The sequence below is a fragment of the Branchiostoma floridae genome, chromosome 15 (assembly GCF_000003815.2).
Source record: "Branchiostoma floridae strain S238N-H82 chromosome 15, Bfl_VNyyK, whole genome shotgun sequence".
Classification (NCBI taxonomy): Eukaryota; Metazoa; Chordata; class Leptocardii; order Amphioxiformes; family Branchiostomatidae; genus Branchiostoma; species Branchiostoma floridae.
Genome location: NC_049993.1, coordinates 7,589,609 through 7,611,415, shown reverse-complemented (window position 1 = coordinate 7,611,415; position 21,807 = coordinate 7,589,609). Strand labels below are relative to the sequence as shown.

The 21,807-nt window shown below is 42.0% G+C and overlaps 2 protein-coding genes across 2 annotated transcripts; one reads left to right on the top strand and one right to left on the bottom strand.

The window, feature by feature from the left end:
* Positions 1–3,732: 3,732 nt before the first annotated feature.
* On the top strand, positions 3,733–11,943 carry LOC118432377. Its single transcript, XM_035843931.1, has 9 exons — positions 3,733–3,881; positions 4,989–5,166; positions 5,648–5,803; positions 6,181–6,324; positions 6,639–6,775; positions 8,742–8,904; positions 9,604–9,722; positions 10,416–10,590; positions 11,151–11,943. Exons 1-9 carry the CDS (start codon positions 3,851–3,853, stop codon positions 11,374–11,376), a joined length of 1,329 nt encoding a protein of 442 aa, XP_035699824.1. The 5' UTR covers positions 3,733–3,850; the 3' UTR covers positions 11,377–11,943.
* A 357-nt stretch (positions 11,944–12,300) lies between these two features.
* LOC118432376 (major facilitator superfamily domain-containing protein 1-like) lies at positions 12,301–21,802 on the bottom strand. Its single transcript, XM_035843930.1, has 15 exons — positions 21,623–21,802; positions 20,611–20,711; positions 20,084–20,217; positions 19,794–19,849; positions 19,150–19,293; positions 18,224–18,309; positions 17,971–18,043; positions 17,510–17,592; positions 17,170–17,202; positions 16,918–17,018; positions 16,025–16,133; positions 15,464–15,601; positions 14,338–14,477; positions 13,629–13,737; positions 12,301–13,135 (listed from the first exon to the last, which is right to left on the bottom strand). Exons 1-15 carry the CDS (start codon positions 21,642–21,644, stop codon positions 12,986–12,988), a joined length of 1,479 nt encoding a protein of 492 aa, XP_035699823.1. The 5' UTR covers positions 21,645–21,802; the 3' UTR covers positions 12,301–12,985.
* Between the last annotated feature and the right edge of the window lie 5 nt (positions 21,803–21,807).

The window sequence follows — 21,807 nt, the reverse complement described above, 5'->3', positions numbered from 1 at the left end:
GATTACGGGATTTTCTCTTAGGTAGGAATTGGCGGATTCTCCTAGGAAGGAGATTCCCGGTTGCAGGTCGTTTTCCCAATATCTTAGCATCAATTGAGTTTGGAATGGGAGTTGGCCCCTAGGAGAGACCCCGATGGCAATCTATACTAGTAGAATCGTCGATTCTCCTAGGAGAGACCCCGATCGGAGCTGGCCCGAGGACCAGCTCTGATCGAGATCTCTCCTAGGAGAATCGACGATTCTACTGGATCGACATCTCTCCTGTGACATATACAATGGGCGAGTCCCTGTGCTGCCACTGGTATGTAAATTTTTTAATTTCACTACGTGATAGCAACACATTTTCATTAGACCTCCTTCTGATTCAGTTCTGACAGTTCATACTTAGTTACATTTATATCATATTGATAACGAATTCAGCAGCTATTTCAAAGGGTACGTAATATTGTCTTTATTTGTCATAAACTACTAGTAAAATGGGATACTATGCTAAAGATGCCCGAATCCAACAGATACACCAGGGCGTGTCTTCGTTTGTGCCGATAATGATCTGGTAAACAAACGTTCGTGTCATGAACATCGACAATGAGTGCATCAGCCGTAACTGTCACTGACAATTACATGTAATAGCCTCAACTTGATAGCCTGAATAAATTGCCGTGCAGCTCACTTGTCAGGGTTTACAAAGTAATGTTACAAAATGCTTCTTGTGCTGTAATACTGTACAACATAATTCTGTTCAAGCACACAGACATGCAGACGGAAAAACAGGCAGACAGAAAGACCTGAAAATATTCTTCTCGGCGGAATGTAAACCGTATTATTGCTCGGTTCTTAGGCAGAAGGGAGGAGGTACGGCAACACTCCTATTTTTTGCAGTGTCATGTCATAATTTTGCGGTAGAAAGATCAGCGCAAAAACCGCGAAAGTAAAACCATTTCAAGATTCACAGTACCGCCTTTGCCGCCGATACACCTGCTGGGTCTGATACAACTCAACACAGTCAAAAGCTGACGTTAAACTTTGTTACAGCATTCAACATGGCGTAGTGAGAAATATATCTCCCAGGCTCATTTTCTATACTGAGACCAGGTAATGTCTATCATTGCTTCAACAAACATCACCTAAAAGCTGACGTTAAACTTTGTTACAGCATTCAACATGGCGTAGTGAGAAATATATCTCCCAAGCTCATTTTCTATACTTAGACCAGGTAATGTCTATCATTGCTTCAACAAGCATCACCTAAAAGCTGACGTTAAACTTTGTTACAGCATTCAACATGGCGTAGTGAGAAATATGTCTCCCAGGCTCATGTTCTAATGAGACCAGGTAATGTCTATCATTGCTTCAACAAACATCACCTACCAGACCACGGAGAGAGGACCAGTCCGTCGGCAGGAAGAACTAATGACAGTGCACTTTTTTTCTATGCAGTCTGGCTCCAACTTCAGCTTTAGCAGCTGAGGGCGCTGACGTAGGTCGCTGTACCCTGGTATCCAGAGAACAGCGCTCGCGGCTACGGTTCTTTCCCGGGCCGCTAGCAACATAGCCCCGTAAACCGACTTTAGCCGGCCCGGGGAGATACGCGTAAACTCCCTTAGCCGGCTAAGTTGTCCTCTGATATCCAGGGTAAGGTCGCTGAAGTTGTTGTTGATGCTGGTCTTGAATTTATGTCTGTCTGGGATTACAGTGTTGGTTGCAAAGTTGTTTTTTACGAAGGACCATTGGGACAAAACCTGTTTTAGCGAAGGAGCTGTGTGCTCACAGCGAAGGGGCTGCATGCTCGTCGAAGGAGCTGTGTGCTCACAGCGAAGGGGCTGCATGCTCGGCGAAGGAGCTGTGTGCTGACAGCAAATGGGCTGTGTGCTCAGCGACGTACCTGTGTGCTCGGGGAAGGTTCAAAGATGATGTTAGATATCAAAATATAGAAAAGCAAGCGGCATTTGGATTTATAAACTCAAATCTCGTCAGATGGAACCAAACAAATTTACCCGCGTATTCATTGTTCCGTAGAGCGAATATATAGACGTCTAAAAGTTTTTCCGCTAGTGGGTGTAGGAAGGGCGAAATAGCCAAATATTGTATTTCATTGTGTATTGTTTGCTATCATGTTGTAAGGACTAGAGTTAGTTTGCTGGTTGTGTCTGTGCCACAACGCTGAGGTGTGAATCGCGATTAGCATCATCTGGAAAGTAAGACTTGTGTTATTCCCCAGATGTTAGCGTATTTCACACAGAACTCATAAGAACCATTAGCATGTCGTCCATGTGTTATTGTAATTCACACTGAAGCCCTAGAACTCGTTAGCAGGTAGACATTAGTTCTTCATCCTTTCATCTCTAAAACAACAAAGACAAATCAAAAGGTTTCTTCACTGTTATGATATGTATGGTAAAGGTACTTCCTGGAGTGAACCCGAGACACTCGTCTCGCAGCCATGTGTCAGAAGAAGGTGAATAAATTCAAGGCTTTTGCTCAGAGAGTTCAGTTGAATCCATGGTTGCGTCAAGGTGAGGCTGTCTTGAGAGCGAAGCCTTTGTGTGAGCAGAGAATGCCTTGTGTCCGTGTGGTCAATTCCCTCTAGTGTCGAACTCTTGTAGCAGATTCCCAAAGAACCGGGAGTTACCACCTTTACCCCACTTACAGCATAGCATTTTTTTTGTTTAAGAACAACATCAGGTTTGCGAAGTTCGGGCTTTATATCATTGAATGGACATTCCCAGCTTTAATCGGATTTACATTCAACCAAACAAAGGAAAGTGCCAAGTGGCAAGCACACAGGGGATTGCTGTTAAACCTGGTGCCGACATGTGGTTCACAACGTGGTTAGAACTAATTGATTGAGCAAGTAAAAAGTCACTATAGCTGTGTCTACGTACGTGAAACTGTAGCCGCACGAGCAACTACCTGAAAAGGCAGTTTACGAAATGTTAGTAGCTAGGAAATTGGAGATTAGCTTGGCGATTTACTCGGAGATTAGCAAGCCCAGGACACAAACAAGCTTAGGGGCGCGGCTGGTTTTGTCCCTTGTTACCTTCGCCCTGATGGCTATGTTTCGCGCGCGCGCGCGTGTGTGTGCGTGACGTGCGTCGGTGCCGTGTGTGCATGCGTGCGTGCATGTGTGTGTGTGTGTGTGTGTGTGTGTGTGTGTGTGTGCTGTGTGTGTGCGCGCACATTTTGGGCCTCCTGGCGGCTTCTTCATGTTTCTGTCGTGAGCTGTCTTTAACGCCCCTCTCCTTTCACCTCAACCATCATTGTCGAAAACACAAATTACATTATATCTTACTTATGGGATTCCCCAAATCAACTCTGGTAGCATATTCGAACATTTGTTGGCTTTCAAATCAATTAGTAGACTGCGTATGGCGAAGAGTAGTACGAAGAAATATCGTCTGAAAAATCCAGTTTAAGGGAACATAACCGTGAATCAACCGTGTCGAGTTAGCCAAGTTCGTTTTAAGATTAGCCTCCGTCGCAGACGTCGGGCGGGCTGGCTTTTATTTTATGGGGGAGGGGAGTTTTCAGCGATTTCCAGCGTTGGCTAGGTTCTGTTATGTCGGGAAAGGGAGTTTGCCGAAGAAGGGAGTTTGTCGAGGAAGGGAGTTTGCCCCGCCTTGAATAGTAAACAATCGACAAAGTGTACCCAACACGCCCTGTCCTGACAGACTATTACACTGCCGCCTGACTGACACACAATTCCTAAGAAGGTCAAGGGGCAAGCCTGTCATGAGAGGGTGACTCCACACAAAGTCCGAAAGGTCGGTCCTGCCATTTCACAGCAGCCGCCACAAATATAGGGGCTGTGAGTCGTGGACTGAGAATTTGTTGTCTCTCATATCAACATCTAATGGAGACCCGAACATGGCTGTTTCTGACAAGTAAGCCCATTTAGTGTATAACTACGTTACGTTATGAAGGGCGCCCTCTGTAATGCGATTGAACAACTTCAGAATCTGTATTACGTGACTGTGTTTTAAATCACTGCACAGATTTCATCGTTTAAAACGTGACCGTTTTGTACAGTATCCTGTATCACCTTTTGAGAATGAAGTCATGAACATCAGATCCAGTCTAGGCCTAATTTAACAGACTGTCAAATGTTTAAGACATGTGTTATTGGCGTTGTCGGTAAAACTGCACAAAGTGTTAACTGACGGTTTCCAGACACCAATTGTTGCAGTCTTTTCTACCGCACGTTCTGCGTTATTTATGTCGTAACATAGAACGTCCTGGGACAATCTTGTTTCCAACTTGCCTTCCAAGATTCTACAATACGACACGGAATTGTAAATTGCCACGCCCAAAATTCAACGTCCGCTAGGTTGGCTGGGCTGAGATTCGGTGACCAAAACAAAAAAGCAGATCTTGATAACAAGTTACAAAGCAGACAAACACGTGCACTGTTGGTGTTTATTACGGTACGCTATTCAGAATAAACCCCGGGAGAGGTACAGCAGACGGGTTGTTTCCCAATTCCAGATTACATACAGATAAACGGTGTAGGTTCGCAACTAAAACGGCCAAGATTTGTATACTATATATAATGATAGCGTGGTGAGAGGTTAGATCTGGACACATTCCAAAGTCCACTTGCTGTTCAAGCCTAGTGTGGTCGTTGTCGTCCCAACGACAGCTAGATGCTGTTCAATCTTGCTGAATTACAGTTGCTGGTCGATGGACGTTTTGTATTTAAAAGAATGCAACGACGAAACCTTAAGAAAATGTTCAGGTCCAGTCGCTTACAAAGGTACTGTTACATTCTACTAAGGTGTTTATGGTTACACAACTGTAACTCATGATCAAGATCCTGTCTTGTGTCTTGTGTTAATGCACTCAATATGCGTTAACGTGGATTGTTATAAGTTTTGGTATGTAGGTAAGAATTGATGTATTAAAAAAACCTATTCATTTTGGACACGTTGAGCAGCTTTTTTCAAATACTGCAGCATCACAGACCACCACCCCTTTTTGCCTCTGTCCTACAGCGCTGTCGCTGCTAGCAGTGACGTCACACCAGGACCGCCCTACGTCACGCCCTGACGTGTCCGGCCTGGACCGAGCCAACATGACGTTTGTGGAGTACTGGACGCGACTGCGGCAGTGCGAGACTAACCTGGTCCAGTCCATGTGTCAGAACCCCGGCACCACTGTCCAGCAGTGCAGGTTCAATGCTTAAGCTTTGTTAGGCCTTAGGGTACAGTACGAGCGTGTATGTCAAGTCCGTATGAGGTCCGTATTGACATGTTATACGCCGTCGTATACACAATACACATCTCATACGCATCTCTTAAGGCTTTTAAGGCTCAGGAGCTGTCAAAATCCTGGCCATGTTAATGTTATTTTGGAAGAACTTTTTCTTTTTTCCCGTTTGACCAATTGCTGACGTCACGTATCCGCAAGATCACGTGTTTGTAAATCTCGCGAGTTTACATTCTGTAGTGATTGGTCATCAGTATTGATCCTGATGAAGGCGACAGCTAGTGGTCGTTGAAAATTTGATCCATGTATACTATTGTGTTGGAAGAAAGTTTAGCATTGTACTAATTGACGATTACTACGAACTCAGATGAGCTTCCATGAGAACCCTTTATATTTTCCTAATTTGTATACTCACTTTAACTAATACCATCCCGTAACCGTTTAGTTCAGGACACATCGCTGCGGACTTCAGCCAGTGTGTGCGCTCTCTCCTGTTCGACTGGAACTGTAACAACTCCTGTGACCCAGCGGAGGTTAACGTGCTGGTGGAACAGACCATGGCGCAGAGCTTCGTGTTTAACGACTCTGATAACTGCGCCGGGTAAGGTTGATGGATACTTGTGTTGTTGTTTCGTATAATGTAAGGTTATCAGGCAAATTGTGACGATAAAGGTAACATCAGCTTTTTGAAATTTTGATTTGTTACCTCAATAACCCTCAGAGTCCTGTAAAGCACTAGCCAAGAGTCCAGCCTTGGTTAGCTTTGATCAGCTACCAATTGTCACTACTCTGGAGAAGCATAGTGTGATTGTGAAAATCACATTTCGGATAAAAATACCCGTTGGTATATTAGTCGCATCTATACATACTGAACTATGCGTGCAGAATGTTTATGTATGCCTCATGTTCAACAGCCAGAATCAATTCAGATTTCTGAAGTGGCGTCAATCCACTTTTGTTTCCACATGCACACTACAGGTATGGGGGAGACTTTGTTCAGCGGGATCCGCCGGAGTTCTTGGCGGGTTGTTCTGCCGACTTCCCCGCACAGGTTACCGCCTACTGCTACACTCCCTTCCTGGACAAATGGCAGGATAATCCTGCCGACCCAACCTTATGTAGGTAAGTAAAACTGACGAAAGATAGTGGATACTATCTGAAACGTCTGACCGTTTCCAAAATTATGTCCAGTTGCTCGAGTACGTAACTGCTTTTTGGCGTATCTTATTAGTTGCCTGGCTGTCTAACCTTCATCAACGTAAAAGTGTCATGGTCAAATATTGGCTTGATTTTTTTTATGTTGTGTATATAGTTTTGTTCCAGTTTGCATCGATAGCTTCTCATCTAAAGTTGCATCAACCAGTTGAAAAAATTAAATGACTTGGAGAACATATTTTGCACTTGGTGTTGAACTCTAAACTTGTCAACTGTTGCAGGCAGTACGCGTACACGAAGGAATGCTGGCACCAGCTGACCTCCACCCTCTGTAACTATGACGACCCTGTGATTGACTGGCTAGATCCACAGTGGGACGACTTCAACCCCTTCATGGAACACTGTCCATGTGACGCAGGTATAACGCACACACATGCAGCAAGGCTTTCCAACCCATGAAGTTACCAAACCGGACTGATAATGTTTTTTCTAGAACATTCGTCGAGTGAAACTCGTTGGCGCCATACTAACGGTACAGTAAGGGCATCTCACTATCCTTAAAAAACGCCTGGAGCTAGGTATGCAAAAGCTGATTGTGACAGGTGGATTTATTTTATGTAACGTTAACAGGACCAGCTATGTAGAGTTGAATCGTCCTTTGCCGATTTCCAGCCGAAAAGTCACGTCCAGAGTTCGTTTCTCTTTTCCTCCGCGAGAGAAAGTAGTCGTTCCATAGCTCATCTTGATCCAAAAGTGGCTTGATAAATGAATGTTAGCTTTATCCTGGTATTTACTAATTATTCACTAATTATTCAACTATTCAATTGTGAACGTTAACGTTAACGTTATATCTTTTACATGTATCAGATGGTGCTCCTATTTTGTTCACTTTTTTGAGCATCAAGCATCATATGCAAGTATGCCTGCCTAACAATCTTTCTTCGCCGCTGTGACGTTAATACACCGCAGTAAAAAATTGCTACAAATTATGGTCAAACCACGTCGTTATGGCAACCAGCCATCACGTGACTAAGTTGGCGGGAACTAAATAAAGGTTCAAACAAACTTCTAGCACAAACATAACGAAGGGAATGAATTTCTTGCAACACGACATTACAAGGTTCCTCATAGATCTAACTAGAAAAATAATGTTAACGTTACATATCTAATGGTTACTTATCATAACCATCTGGCCTTAAAATTACTGAAGAGTCTGGGTCTTAACTTGGATTTAGTGACCTGTATTCAGACCTTTAAAAACTAGTTTCCTCGAGAGGAGAGAAAGAAAAAGGCTCTTTTCACGAACGCGTCCACCATGTAACGTTACAACACAAGTGTGGAGATCGAGTAGCTTATCATCCAACCGTCACATGAAAACGATCTATACGATGTAACGTTAATCATGACTAAAACCCTAACCTTAAACTAGCGGTTTGGCCATAAAATCACCCAAAAGTGATCCCAGTAGACATGAAATTGCGAACCTACCCAGACTTCAAGCCAATAGGGTAACACGTTATTCATACAGGAGATAGCCAAAGGTTCAACGCATCTCACTCACTCACATATTGATACATGCAAAAGCAAGGGCGTTTTAAATGGGCTTCCCGCCAAATCAATATATGACAAAATCGAAACTAGGCTAAAATCAGCATAAAACCCAACAAAAGTGGATTCTACTGAGAGACAGTAAATTTAACGTATGATACGTACCGCCATGTTGATCCAGTAGCCGACTCGTGTTGAAATCAGCTGTCAAACTGTCGGATGAAATTTCATCCCGCCCTGCTGAAAAAGTTCGTCCTCAGCAACGACGTTGTTGAGGATCGCGGAAAGAAAACCTGTTTTATTTTCCTTCGATCGAGCACGTGGCTTTCGGTTTGTGACAGGAGAGCGATAAACCATCGGTACAAAATATAGATTGGGGAAGGAGGCTGTAATAGATATTCTTTTTTGTAATAGATATTGAAAATATGAAAAATATCATCAATTTTTATATGTCATGGAACGCGGAAGGAAAACAGCACAGACGGTAGTGAGTAGGATGCATGCTTGTGAACACAGTGTGTTATAACGTTAGTTATATCAGTTATAGTGACACAATGTACAGTACAATCATTCAGAAGAAGGTACACTTGGCCTCTTCCTACCAACCTCTGCTGGAAGAGTTAGGTCACATTTCTGGGGTCCAACCGGGCTGTTGTGGAAACGAAAATAGAAATGTATACGTAAAGACATAATGCGCACGACTATTCTCTTAACGTTTTGTGTAGTTTGGTGTCTTTTATTATATCATACTTTTCGTTCCCGAAAACTGCCCAGCTGGGCCCCGATTTGGAAATGTGACGTATAACTAACAAGTGCCTTGTTCTGTCTTGTACCAGCACCTCAGACGGACGTCTCAGAGCGCCCTGCTATAGAAGTCATACCAGTGTTTGACGTGGGCAGCTGTAACTACGTGGAGTGGCTGGAGACGTACCGCCTGTGTGAGGACAAGCTGGTCTCGTCGATGTGCCACAATCCGGACACTACTCTGCAGCAGTGCGCGTAAGTAACAGCCTCCGTCAGGCCTCCTTTTTTGTGACAGTAGCAATACTTAGTATGCCAAAAAGCAGTTACTTAAGCACAAGGCCTTCCTATGGGGGTACGAGGATCGTAGAATTCGGTAAAATAATTAGGAAACTTGCCAGGGTCAGCACCCCACACAACTCCTCCGGTAGCAAAGCTGCCCTGGCAAATTATTCTTCCTATAACATCCAGTGTATTCAGTCTGGTATACGTAGAGACAAGTACTAGTAAGTAACAATTAATCTTCCCCCTCGAATCAGCATAAAAGTGCATGTGTGTTGGTATAGACGACATTATATTTAGCACAGGATGCGACATTTTATACAGTACAGAATACGACATTAAAGTTAGTACAAGTACGGCAAAATTGATTTCGTCGCACCCATCTTATAGAAAAAGCTTGACCTTTCGTGGTAGAAGGGCCTCTGCTGATAGTAAGGTTAAGCTATTTTGCAAAGTAAGGTTTGGACACCGAATTCTCTCACCGGTTTACCAGTCAAGTGCTCACGTCCCACCGCCGGAAAGTGGCAACAATCGACTCCTACTAGGTTAGTTATCCTGAAAAAAAGTTCTAGAAAAAAGTCAAGAAAACAATTTTCAACACATCTACAGTGGTACCTAACCTGTACATTCCTCCACTATTGTTTGCTATATCCATGTTTCTGTTTGCACGATAAGGACCGGAGAGATCAGCAGTACCTTCACGACCTGTGCCCGCCAGTCCTTCCACACCTGCTTCTCCGGCACGGGCGTACCTGAGGAACAGGTGCAGCAACAGGTGGACGCCAGGATGAGCGGTAGGTGTGAAGAAAAAATGCTCTCCAAACAGAGATACAGCTCCGGATTGTTTGGTCGAACCTTTGTTTGGGCGTTCTCTGACGGCCTTTCCTAAATAAGAAAGGAGAAACTCAAGAAAGAAAAAAAACGCTAAAAATGAAAGAGAAAGTAAGCAACATCTGCTTTTAGAGAAGGAGAAAGAATCATTTCTAGTTCATGTTCAAAGTTCTAATTTAAGCATTCAATGGTGATTTTTAAGCGGGCACAATAAACACTGTCTTTAGTAAAACTTCAGCACCAAGGACAGGTACCGATCCGGAGACCTGGCGATCAACAAATTCGGCCGAAGGTCGTTTGACACTGTAACATTGCAGTAGAGACATCTTAAATAGACTAAGGCATTCTTCAACGTACTTGCCAAAAATAGGTATCGAAGAAGCAAAGACCTCTAGGCAAGATCGCTTGTTTACAAATGGGTCGATTCAGCCAGTCAAAAGACATTCTAAATAGCGATGGCAACTTTGGAGGCCGTATTTGGCCTGTAGACTTAAAGATAACTGGGGGATATATAACGTTAAAAAGCTAGAAGCAACATATTCCTTAAACAAGTCGCAAAGGCTGCAATTCAGCTAGTTCGTAGGGCTTCCAGTCAAAGTCATTGTATCTAATTGTACATTTGATAGTAGAAAAAGCGTGATTTGTGTGTTTTGCAGACCCCATGCTATCGAACACCACGTGGTTCTGCCAGCTCTACGGCCTTGATTTTGCCCTGCCGTGGGAGATATACGGGCCCAGGTGCAACTTCAAGTTCACGGAGAGGAACACTGCCTGCCTGCAGCCGCTGCTGGACATATGGAGGGAAAATCCGGCTGACCCTCGAATCTGCAGGTATTTTGAGAGAGCCATTTTGCAGACGTGTTGTCATCGTGTTGTTATGAAGAACATGCAGTTATGAAGAATTTGCAATAGAGCTATCCAGTTCTAGATTATTTTGTTTCAAACAGACACACATGGTATAGTAACCAAACATTTACAAAATACATCGATGAAGGTTAGACATCCAGGTAATAGGACACACTAAAAAGCAGTTACTCAAGCAACTGGATATGACTTTGGAAATTTTCAGAGGTTTCAGGTAGCATGCATTATCTTTCATCAGTGATGAGAAAATCTGGATGGAACCTACTCTTCAACCAGATTTCCAGTGTCACTGACAAAAGATATTGGATGCTACCTGAAAAGTCTGACCGTTTCCAAAATCATATCGTTGCTCAAGTAACTGCTAATGGCAAAACATCTACAAAGAATGTATTGCCCTAAATGTAAGCAAACATGTTTTTTAAAGTTGAAGAAAATAGCTTTGAGGGTTAACGTTACACCCTCATTCCCTAAAAATGTAATTTTGAAAACGATCACTGACTTTAAAACATAAACATGTTTTTTCCCAGGGATTTCCGCATAATGAAGGATTGTTGGCACAGGAACATCAACCAGAACTGCCTGCTGGACGTGGGCCTGAAGGCCATCACAGACTGGTTTGACAGCCAGTTTGACGACTACAACCCATTTGTGCAGTGTCCATGTGTGCTGGATACTTCACCTGCTGTTATGGTTCAAGGGACGACTTGCGCTGTGCTCATAGCGGCTTTACTCATGTTGATAATAACCATATAAATATCAAATAAACTTGATATTGATGTGAGGAATAAAAATATGTGTCAATTAAAATGCAGAATCCATGTTTTTGTCGGAAACACATAGAACACAGAGATACAAAGAGAATGACAACAATGCTATTGCACACCATCATCTGTTGAACATTGACATATACACACGAGTTGTACTTACATGTGTAATCAAATACACAGTTATACATACAGTCAACATATGCCAGTATTCCATTTTATGTGCTTAATATACACAACTCACTGGAAGGCCTGTTTCTAAAGTCAAACATATCCCATTGGATAGGGCTTGTTGACCTGTGACCATCGACTGATCTTTAAAAATCTCTCAGTGATCGAGACTGAGCTGAACTTCGTACAATACATCCATGACTGTCCTACAAATGTCATGTAATACACATTTCATATGGCAAATGTGACCGTGCTGGTGTAATAGTGGTACATTGTACTTTGGTTGGAAAGCATTCAAACTCTTTACTTGTACGGTGACTACAACATGTATTGTATGTGTAATCTGAACTTCAGCTCCAATTCACAAAGAATGCATCAATATACATTTATATGTCAGTTTAACACTACTTCACCTTTATCCGTGGGGTAACCTATATTCGTTGTTTTTAGAAACGGGGTTATTTCTAATATCAAGTCGACGGATGGTGGCTTCAAACTTCTTTGAACCAAATATTGCAATTTAAAACCACCAACCGTTGACTTAACATCCCTAAGTAAATACATAGTTTTTAAAACGACGAATATAGGTTACCCCACGGATAAAGGTGAACTATCGTTACACAGTAAAGCTACAAATCTGTTAAGATGTCAGTCCTAGACTTCATATCAGGGCTGTCTCCAGAATTAATTTTTTTCTGTCCCACTCATTGTTTGAAAGCTCATGTTGTTAATTTCCATTCTACTTTCATCATTTTCATGTCACTTTTTTGATGGACAAGTTAACCCCCAAAAAAGAAATTTCCATCCAGGGACAGAGGGATGGGTCCTGGAGACAGTCCTGGTTCATATACTCTGATAGCAATTTTTTCCATATCACAATTTCATTCATTATCTTTTCTAAACCTGTAAGTACAGAGCCATCATCATATGGCATGTTAACTTTGCACTTCAAATTTTGGCATCCTTAACATAAAACTTCACTTCTTGGGAATTTTAACAATTACTGTATTCACAGATTACCTGATAGCTGAGCAGTACAAAAATCTTACATCTTAAAAGTCCCCAAGTCTGGACAGTATCCTTCTACTATTCACAGATGTATGGCTACTAGATGATTTGTGCATTGTTTCTAATAGCCATTGGAAAAAAAATGTATGAAAAATCTACAGGATGTTGAGAAGAGTAGGGGGGGGGGGGCCCTGTTTGCTTGGATCAAAATGCAAGCCATAGCAAAGCCACATTGCAATACCAACTAGATAAAAAGTCACTGTGCTCCACTAAGGATAACGGCTTTACTTTACATTTTACATGGGAAGCAAACTACACACATGTATATTGTATTGCATCCATTTAACGTGACATGATTCTCAAGGTCTGTGCGGTTAGAAGTGTGCTGAGCCCTGTACATCTGGGCTGCAGTTCTGTACTCAGTTGGTAGAGTGCGCTGCTGGTGCCAGCAGCCTGTCTGTCTCCCCGTATTCTACCTCGTCGTCATAATCATGTTCTTGTGATTCGTCAGGGTCCTTCAAGGGAAGTTCCTTCACAGACCGCATCTTGGAGAAGTTCAGTACACCACCCTATAGTGGAGAGACAGGGAAATATTACAAGGAGAAGTATACCACTCTATAGCACAGAGACAGGGCTCATTATGGGCAGTGGACTGGTTTTATTTATCAAAGGTCATCAAAACATCACTTGAGGTTACGGGTTAGCTAAATCTACATGCCGATGAGAACTGGGTGAGATGGATGAGAAAGTAGGACTGAAATGATGAACATCAAGATAGTTGATATTGACATGTACATTAAGGACTTCGTAAACCTTCCAGGTGACCTCTTGAGATTACATATAATACTCCAAAAAACAAATAGCCTGCCTGCCTACCAGTCTGAGTGCCTAGGCTAGGGACTACCCTCTTGCTCACTCTGTTGGCTTCCTCTATATTGCATGGTCCAGAGCCATAGCAGGGCACATGTATTCATTTATCTACCTTTCCTCTAAATACAATACTGCTCTGCGCCAAAGGGTAAAATGGCACTTTTCTTGTGCTGATAAAAATGCACAACTCACCGATCTCCTGTCTACGATGTTGAGCATGACAGAGGTGGCCACACACGCCAGGGAGTTTGCAAACAGGAAGATGATCATGTACTTCCACCGGTACAGGGGGATGGGGTCACTGTACAAGTACAAACATCATGGTCATCAGGCTATATTCAAGTGCACACACACGTATTATACAATGCAAAAAAAATTATGCAAAGCAAAGCAGCTATCCTCTATTGAGGTGAAATATACCGCTTATGCTTTCTCAAGTACAAGTAACAAGTACTGTGGTAGTGAAATGTATGTGACTCAATGCAAAGACCACACATGCCTCTCGTTACCCGTTTTGTTGCATGGCAACACATTAAAAAGATTTAGAATGGATTAAAGATTATCACATTATAACTTCCCAGAAAACAAGGATGATTTGATGTCATTAAGGGTTAAATGTGTTGATCTGTTTTGAGCAGAACCACAAAGGCCTTACTTTTGTAATTTTGCAGTAGGGAGAAAACAGAGTGTTTGCAGTGGTTTTAATTTCACAGTTGGAACAATAATATCGCTACAGTCACATAATGGACAAACATTTTCGCAATGGTTTTAAAATTGCTATGAAGACGTCAGCGCCCAAAACTGGAAACATTAAACCAAATATTTCCCCATTTTCAGCAGCATAATTATAAGGCATGGTGACCCCTCCATGACTAGTTTATTAATCATGACAGTTACTGACTCTCCGTGCTTGTGTAGCAGAGCTCCGATGACGAGGTTACAGATGCCGATGCCGATCATCTGTACGGACGTGGTGAGGCCCATGGCTGTCCCGATGGTGGCCTGGGACACAACCAGGGGGATGGACGGCCACAGACTCGCCTGGGTGGGGAACAAACAACACAGGAAACTTAGTAACCACTACACTAGGGGGATGGACGGCCACAGACTCGCCTGGGTGGGGAACAAACAACACAGGAAACTTAGTAACCACTACACTAGGGGGATGGACGGCCACAGACTCGCCTGGGTGGGGAACAAACAACACAGGAAACTTAGTAACCACTACACTAGGGGGATGGACGGCCACAGACTCGCCTGGGTGGGGAACAAACAACACAGGAAACTTAGTAACCACTACACTAGGGGGATGGACGGCCACAGACTCGCCTGGGTGGGGAACAAACAACACAGGAAACTTAGTAACCACTACACTAGGGGGATGGACGGCCACAGACTCGCCTGGGTGGGGAACAAACCACAAGAAACTTAGTCACCACTACACTAGGGGGATAGACGGCCACAGACTCCCTGGGTGGGGAACAAACAACACAGGAAACTTAGTAAGAGTCACCACAAACATGTCTCAAAATACATTTGTATCATGAATCAAAGTTGAATAAAAATCTGGACTTTCCCTACAACACTCAATGAACATTCAAGTTAATATACTTCAATTTTTTTGCATTTTCCAGGGATAATGATTGGTAAAGTATTCAAACACTTACATACAGTTTAAGTACAGGTAGACACTGGAAATACCTGCAAAGCTTTGAGTTTAACCCCCTAACCTAACCCTGGTTAACCTTTATTCGCGGGGTAACCTATATCCGTTGCTTTCAGAAATGGGTATTCAGGGATATGAAGTCGACGGACGGTAGTTCCAAACTACAATATTTGAGACATATTACAACTTGAAACTACTGTATATTCAGTTGCTATCCCTTAATGCCGTATTGGTAAACACAACGAATATAGGTTACCCTGCGGATAAAGGTGAACTTGTGTTACATACACTGGTAGTATTTGGAACCCTGATCCATGACATCTAAATATAAACCTATTTGTACAAGCCTTTTGTAACTTACAGCAGCGATGGAGTACATGATTCCCAGCCAAATGGTAGCCACTAACGGATGGACGTAGGTGAAGGCCAGAAGTCCGAACACTGGGAGGGTCAGCACGGCACAGGTCACCGCCAGGATACCCCGGAAACCTACAAAATCCTACCAGGAACAATTGGAGAAGATTACAGAAATCTATTATGACAAGATCATATATACATATTATATACCTCTTTAACTGAGCAAGGCACCACCTTTAAAAAAACAAGAACTTTTGCCAAGTCTACTCATACTGTAATATAATGAATATAGCAAAATGTATTGTTCGTTTCACACCATCAATTTTTCACATGATAACATGGGACAGACAATAAAGTTGGGGTGTTTGAAAATGATTTCTTTTTAATAGTTTGCCTATTTTTTAAATCTTTTTGCCACAACATTGAGCAACTATTCCTCCTTAACAGCCAAAGTGTAAATCCAACCTCTTATTTTTGTCCTGGTCCATCATTGACAATCATAGTATTTATATTAGCATATTAACACAAATAAGTACAAACTTGGCAATAAAGAACGGCATCTTACAATAGCAATCCCGATGAGTGCAGATGCCACCATGGACACAAAGTAGATGGCGCCAGCAAAATAGGACGAGGTGTCAGGGGGGTAGTGGTATTTGTCCTGGATAAAGTTGCTGGAAAAAACATCAACATTATTTTATAATTACTCTTCATTTTTATTACTAGAAATATGAAGGACCATAATGAGATTAACAATCTGTTTCCTAGTAGGTATTTCACAGAAACACAGCATCATAGTTTGTTACTTCTCAGGATTACAAAGTTTCAGTACTGTAGTAAGAAATAGTCAGATTCATGTTATACCTGCACAACCCATTTTCTATTTCTTTCAATCCATAAAAAAAACAATGTTCAAATCTTGGCCCTGTACCATATCTAATCCTGTGATCTGCTGTGTAAAAGGATGTTGTTTTGGACTGGTGCAGGATAGATGGACATCAGGAATTCCTACACAGCTCCAATTTTACCTGCTTTTTTTATTTATTTATTTATTGATCTTTAGGGTAGTCCCTTCAGTTAACGTAGTAACTGATTTCCAAGCCCTATATTCATGTTCGCACATGTTCGCACAACGACGGGTTATACCGCCCCTTACGGGGTGACACACCCGTCCGGGTGAATGATGTAGATCACCATGTGGCTGATACGAGACAGAGGTCGCCAGGCCTCCATCCGGGTGATTTGAAGTGGATCACCAACTTCCGACAGAAGGATTTGCACCAACGCACGTGTGGGGGTTCTTTAACGTGCATGGGGTATGGCTCTCCCCATACACGGGACCTCCGGGACCTGCTCTAACCTGTATATGCAGTTTTTTAGCACAAAATGACAGACATGAATCTAGTTGTGCCCTCTAGCAACTATAGCTTTCATTGAGCCCTGAATGAGAAAACCCACCTGGCATCAGCTACGAAGGGAAAGACTCCGTTATAGAAGAACATGATGGTGAGTACCAGCAGCCAGAATGATCCAGTAAAGTACTTGATATCTGTGAACCTCTGGAAAAAAGGAAGAAAAACTCAAATGTGTCATTGAGTATAGTAAAATCTATGTTTCACATGCTATGGGCCACATTTGCTAATTACGTAATGTGTGTATCACCAACTTGAAAGCATATCAGTAACTAGAAAAAAAATTAAAGTGACATACCATTTTCTTGGACTGGACAGCCATATTTTCCGTCTGAAAGTAGCAAAACATCAACATTGTAATTTTTTTAAACAACAAGAAATATGTTTTCAAAACAAAACATAGAGCTTAAAGAAGAAGAAATATCTAATTGACAACAAGAAAGAGTGCAAAAATTCAGACGGTAAGAAGAATGGGTTTGCAGGAAATATTGCAATAGAAAAGCCAAAGTTGATAATATTTCCAGTCTTCCTCTCTTGGGCCACAGTGTATGACAAAATGTTGGTCCATTTAGTGTATCAGGTACTGAAAAACCACAAATCTGCTTTAGTATGTTTCTTGCATTCTTAATGACACTCACCTGCCCAAGGTTCTTTACTCCAACCACATCCAGAGCACTGACAATGGCTGCTGAAATAAAGCCTAGCCCACACAGGATTGCACCTGGAATAAAACAGTTCCTTGCAAATTACCACAACAGTACATAACGTTATACTTATAGATCCAGAAGATAATTTAATGGTCTATTTTTCTTTCCTGAGCTGTTTTCATGAGCCCCTCCTAGCATTTTACATGAAAACTGCACACGAGACCTGTACTGATGTCTGTAATCACAGTCCAAAGCTATCAACTTTCTGATTGTCCTTTGGACATTTTTGTTCCATGTTCTCTTCATCCAAGATCTTTACGAACCACAGTCTGAGGGATTTTACCTTATCAATATTAAAATCATCAAAATTTGCTGCTTATTGTAATGGACAGAAATTTTAAGCCAACTGGACATTTAACTACAAAATGTTGGTTTCACGTTGTGTTACCTACCTCCCCATAGGGTCCAAGTCAGTCCAAACTTTTCCTCAAAACTTTCTGTCACAAAGAAGTTCAGCACACTGCCCTGTGATGTGAAGGGAGACAGTCATGTGTAACAAAGTTAAGATACTTAACCTACATGTATCCAGCAAATTATTTCACAGAGAAGACTACAACGACAATTCTATCCTATTGCCACACACAGGCAAAACTGTCTGTAGCGACCACTCGAGAGACTTTAGAAAATACTCTGCCTATAACTCACCAGGCGAGACACAGTAAGTGTCAGACCAAACGCCAAAGCCAGCTCCTTCCCCTTGAACCAGAAGGCAGTGATTCTGTTCTGTACAACTGCAAGAAAAAAATATGCACTGCATAAAATAGAATGTGCTATGTTCAAGTCCAAACATACTATCTAGTAACACTTAACGAGCAAGGAAGAACTTCAGGCTTACATTGACTGCACAGATGGGTAAAAAAAGTCATCTTCTGTATCATGTACCTACTAGGCTAATTTTTTCCTCTTAATTTCATGGCTGGAAAAGTAAGGTAATCACCTTGTACCTAGTAATAATAATACATATTCATTTCTTTGTCAATCAAAGTGCTGTAAATGCAAAAACTTACCTGGTGTTTTTTTATATTTTACATATCATAGTGGTGGCCGCTGAACCGCAAACTTAAAACCACTGCGAATATTCCTAATACAGTATGCGACTATACTACAGTACTGTAAATAAGTTTGTGGGATGGCGCTACCGTGAATTCAAAACCAACGCAAATGCTCCATTTTCCCCCTGCCGTGAAATTAAATCCCAGTGAACTTAAATGCATTTTAAATGCATTTACAGTATTATCCACTTTCAAAAGAAACTCACCTGTGTTGGTAGAACCCATAGAAGTACAATTTGAACTTTGTTCCAACATGAAGGAAACACTCATCATTAATTTTCGGTCAATCTTCCCTTCCTTCCCTTCTCCAGTTTAATCTCTACGAAGGTATTGAGATATCCAATGAAGGTTGGGGAAATCGACTGTAAACTCATGGTGAGTGTTTTCTTTGCATTTGAACAAATGTCAAATTGCACAACAGATACTATTAATTTACTTTGTTATATTTGGGTGTAATTAACTTGGTGTAATTAACTTTGTTTATATCTGGGTGTAAGACTATAATGGATGATAGCTTACTTGTGAGAGAGCCATTTCCAGAGCCGAAAAGCAGCCGGCCTACAAGCATGAGGGGCAGCATGTACTTGGTGCCCTTGAACATGGTGCCAAGGGCAAATATGGACGACCCCACCACACACAGGCCAGAGAACAGGAAGACACCAACTGTGCAGGACAGAAACAAACATGATTACAAATTGAAGATCTGGTAAGTCTGTGAAATAAGTTTTGTGAATATCTTAATCAAATGCCATAGTCCTAGTAATCAGAGATGATAGAGATCCTCCCCTACCCTTCTTCCCTTAACCAAACCCAGCTACTGTCTCTCTATTCCATAAGCTGCCATTTTGGGGGGAAGGCTGACCATCAGTCCATGGACCATACTAATTTTAGAAAAGGGAAGTCTTTCTGCAATGCTGCAGTACCAGAAAATATTGCTAGGGGACCCAACATTGCCACGATTCATGTAAAAACAGTACCCCCATCAGAGGTGAACCTACTTCCCAAGGTAAAAACAAAATGTTGTAAATAGTTCAAATCTTTAAATTTCATATCCAATGAGAGCTCAGCAAAACATCCAAAAGGGGTAAAGAAATGATATGCTGTGTTGTAATGGTTAGAGGTCCTGTGTTTGTATCAGGGTCTAGGGTTTGCAGAGTACTTACTCCTGTTCCCCAGTTTGTCTATAAGGAATCCTGCTGCTATGACCACCAGTGCATTCCTACAGAAAGGACAACAGTTTGGAATAAACATGAGCACATAGAATCATTTCCCATCTCAATTTCATCAATCTTAAAGATTTATCTCAGACTCTATGACCTTTTCTATGGCCTCTTACAATGAAAAGTGGACCTTTGGGGTCGATCACAGCTTTGTCAAGATAAAACACAGACAGACAAAGCGATAAGTTCTTGATTTTACTTAAGAAAAAGTCCCTAAGAATTGTCGTACTCACGTCCAAGCGTAGATGGCATACAGTAGGTTGTAATCCTCGGATGACATCCCTAGTCCTTCCTCACAACTCTTGGTCAGGTTGTACCAGCTGCCATCAGTGTGGTTGGCTGTGGCATTTCTGACGCATTCGATTGGCTGAAATAATCAGAAAACAAAGAACAAATCTTAACAAACTTTGATTTTGATTTTAGCTTCAACAGTAGCACAGATTCTTAACTTGAATTCTTCACCTGTTGTAACACCATGTTAGAATCTTAACTAGGAGGAAGAGAGAGAAGAGAGAGAAGAGAGAGAAGAGAGAGAAGAGAGAGAAGAGAGAGAAGAGAGAGAAGAGAGAGAAGAGAGAGAAGAGAGAGAGGAGAGAGGGAGAGAGAAGGAGAGAGAGAGAGAGAGGAAGAGACACAGACAGAGAGAGGGAGAGACAGAGAGAGCCAGTGCATTGGTATATGGTCAGAGAAGCTAGGACTAAACATAAATGTAGCAGAACATTGATACACAAATAGATCATTATTTGTAAGGGTTACATACCCCTTGGAAGACATCCTGTAGAACACTGGGCATGTCAAAACAGAAGTAGGAGCCGAACGTCAACATGCAGTTGAAGAACAGCACCAGGAACCTGTAGCAGGCTGGACAAAACAGAAAATATCCTTGAACTTTTGATCATATTCCATGGGTGGGAGAAAGGCATGAATCTGATAACAGATAAAGTACAAAACTGATGTCTTACTGCCTTGGCTTGTAATCTCCAGGCAGATCTCCTGGTGGCATGAGGAGTTTATATGAGTGTTCTAAGCCACAGGGGTCAGAACACTTCTTGGCCAGCTAAACTCCTTATGCACTGGTAGATCTGCCTGGAGACTATTGGCTTGAGGGAATAGACCGATCCTGACTGTCCATCACAATTAGCAGTTCAACCAATTCATCATCATCATCATTGCGGGCTGCTTGCCCGGACCAGGTCTACTCTCTCCTTCCAAACGTCTCTGTCCCCCATTCAAGGCAATTTGTGGCTCCACCAATGATTATGAGAGAGTCGCTGCATGTCTGTCAAATATTTGCATGTCTCTGTTTTTCAATTGCACATCAGCATTTTGACGGATGTGGATGGGGCTATGGAATCCATCTATTTACTGGATGTTCCTGTCAATAACTGAATAATATTTTTCATAATTCAATCAACTTAATTAATATCACTTTTCTTGATAGGATCACTTTGATTTTTGAGAACGAATCATAAGCAAAGAAAATTAAATTCATACTGTCAATAACTCAAACAATGTTAAGTTTTTTAATATCTGCATAGTATCATTATTTCCCGCGATTGACGTACATTTTTTTTTCATACGCACAAATTATAAAAATAGACTTGCCCTCCCACCTTACGAAAACCAGCCATTTGCATGTCGTACAACTAAGCCAGATAGCTCTCGCAATGTCTCTACTTTCAACAATACTTCAACATGCACAGATATAAACTACAAGGCATCTCTGATTGGCAAATGCTGCGAAACTGCGGCGACTTTCGCCCCAAACTTACCAGAATCCGGACTGATCGCCATGTTGTCGTCCGCAGGCAGTCATGTGACGGTCAGCTCCCCCATCATGTATATCCGGTTCAGCAAAAAGATAAGATTCCGAAAAGTAAGTAAGGATAATGTGGTCAAATATGAGGCGGCGTTTGAATTTTGATATCACCGATAACACGAGCGGGTGATGCTTTGA

What these genes read in the sequence shown, in the direction of transcription:
- LOC118432377 (XM_035843931.1), top strand. Translation starts at nt 3,851, where the DNA reads ATGGAGACCCGAACATGGCTGTTTCTGACAA. An exon ending in ACTACTCTGCAGCAGTGCGC is followed by an intron (nt 8,905 to 9,603) that starts GTAAGTAACAGC and finishes TTGCACGATAAG; the next exon opens with GACCGGAGAGATCAGCAGTA. An exon ending in GCTGACCCTCGAATCTGCAG is followed by an intron (nt 10,591 to 11,150) that starts GTATTTTGAGAG and finishes GTTTTTTCCCAG; the next exon opens with GGATTTCCGCATAATGAAGG.
- LOC118432376 (XM_035843930.1), bottom strand. Translation starts at nt 21,644, where the DNA reads ATGGCGATCAGTCCGGATTCTG. An exon ending in AGACAAACTGGGGAACAGGA is followed by an intron (nt 19,294 to 19,793) that starts GTAAGTACTCTG and finishes TGTCCTGCACAG; the next exon opens with TTGGTGTCTTCCTGTTCTCT. An exon ending in CACTTACTGTGTCTCGCCTG is followed by an intron (nt 18,044 to 18,223) that starts GTGAGTTATAGG and finishes TTCACATCACAG; the next exon opens with GGCAGTGTGCTGAACTTCTT.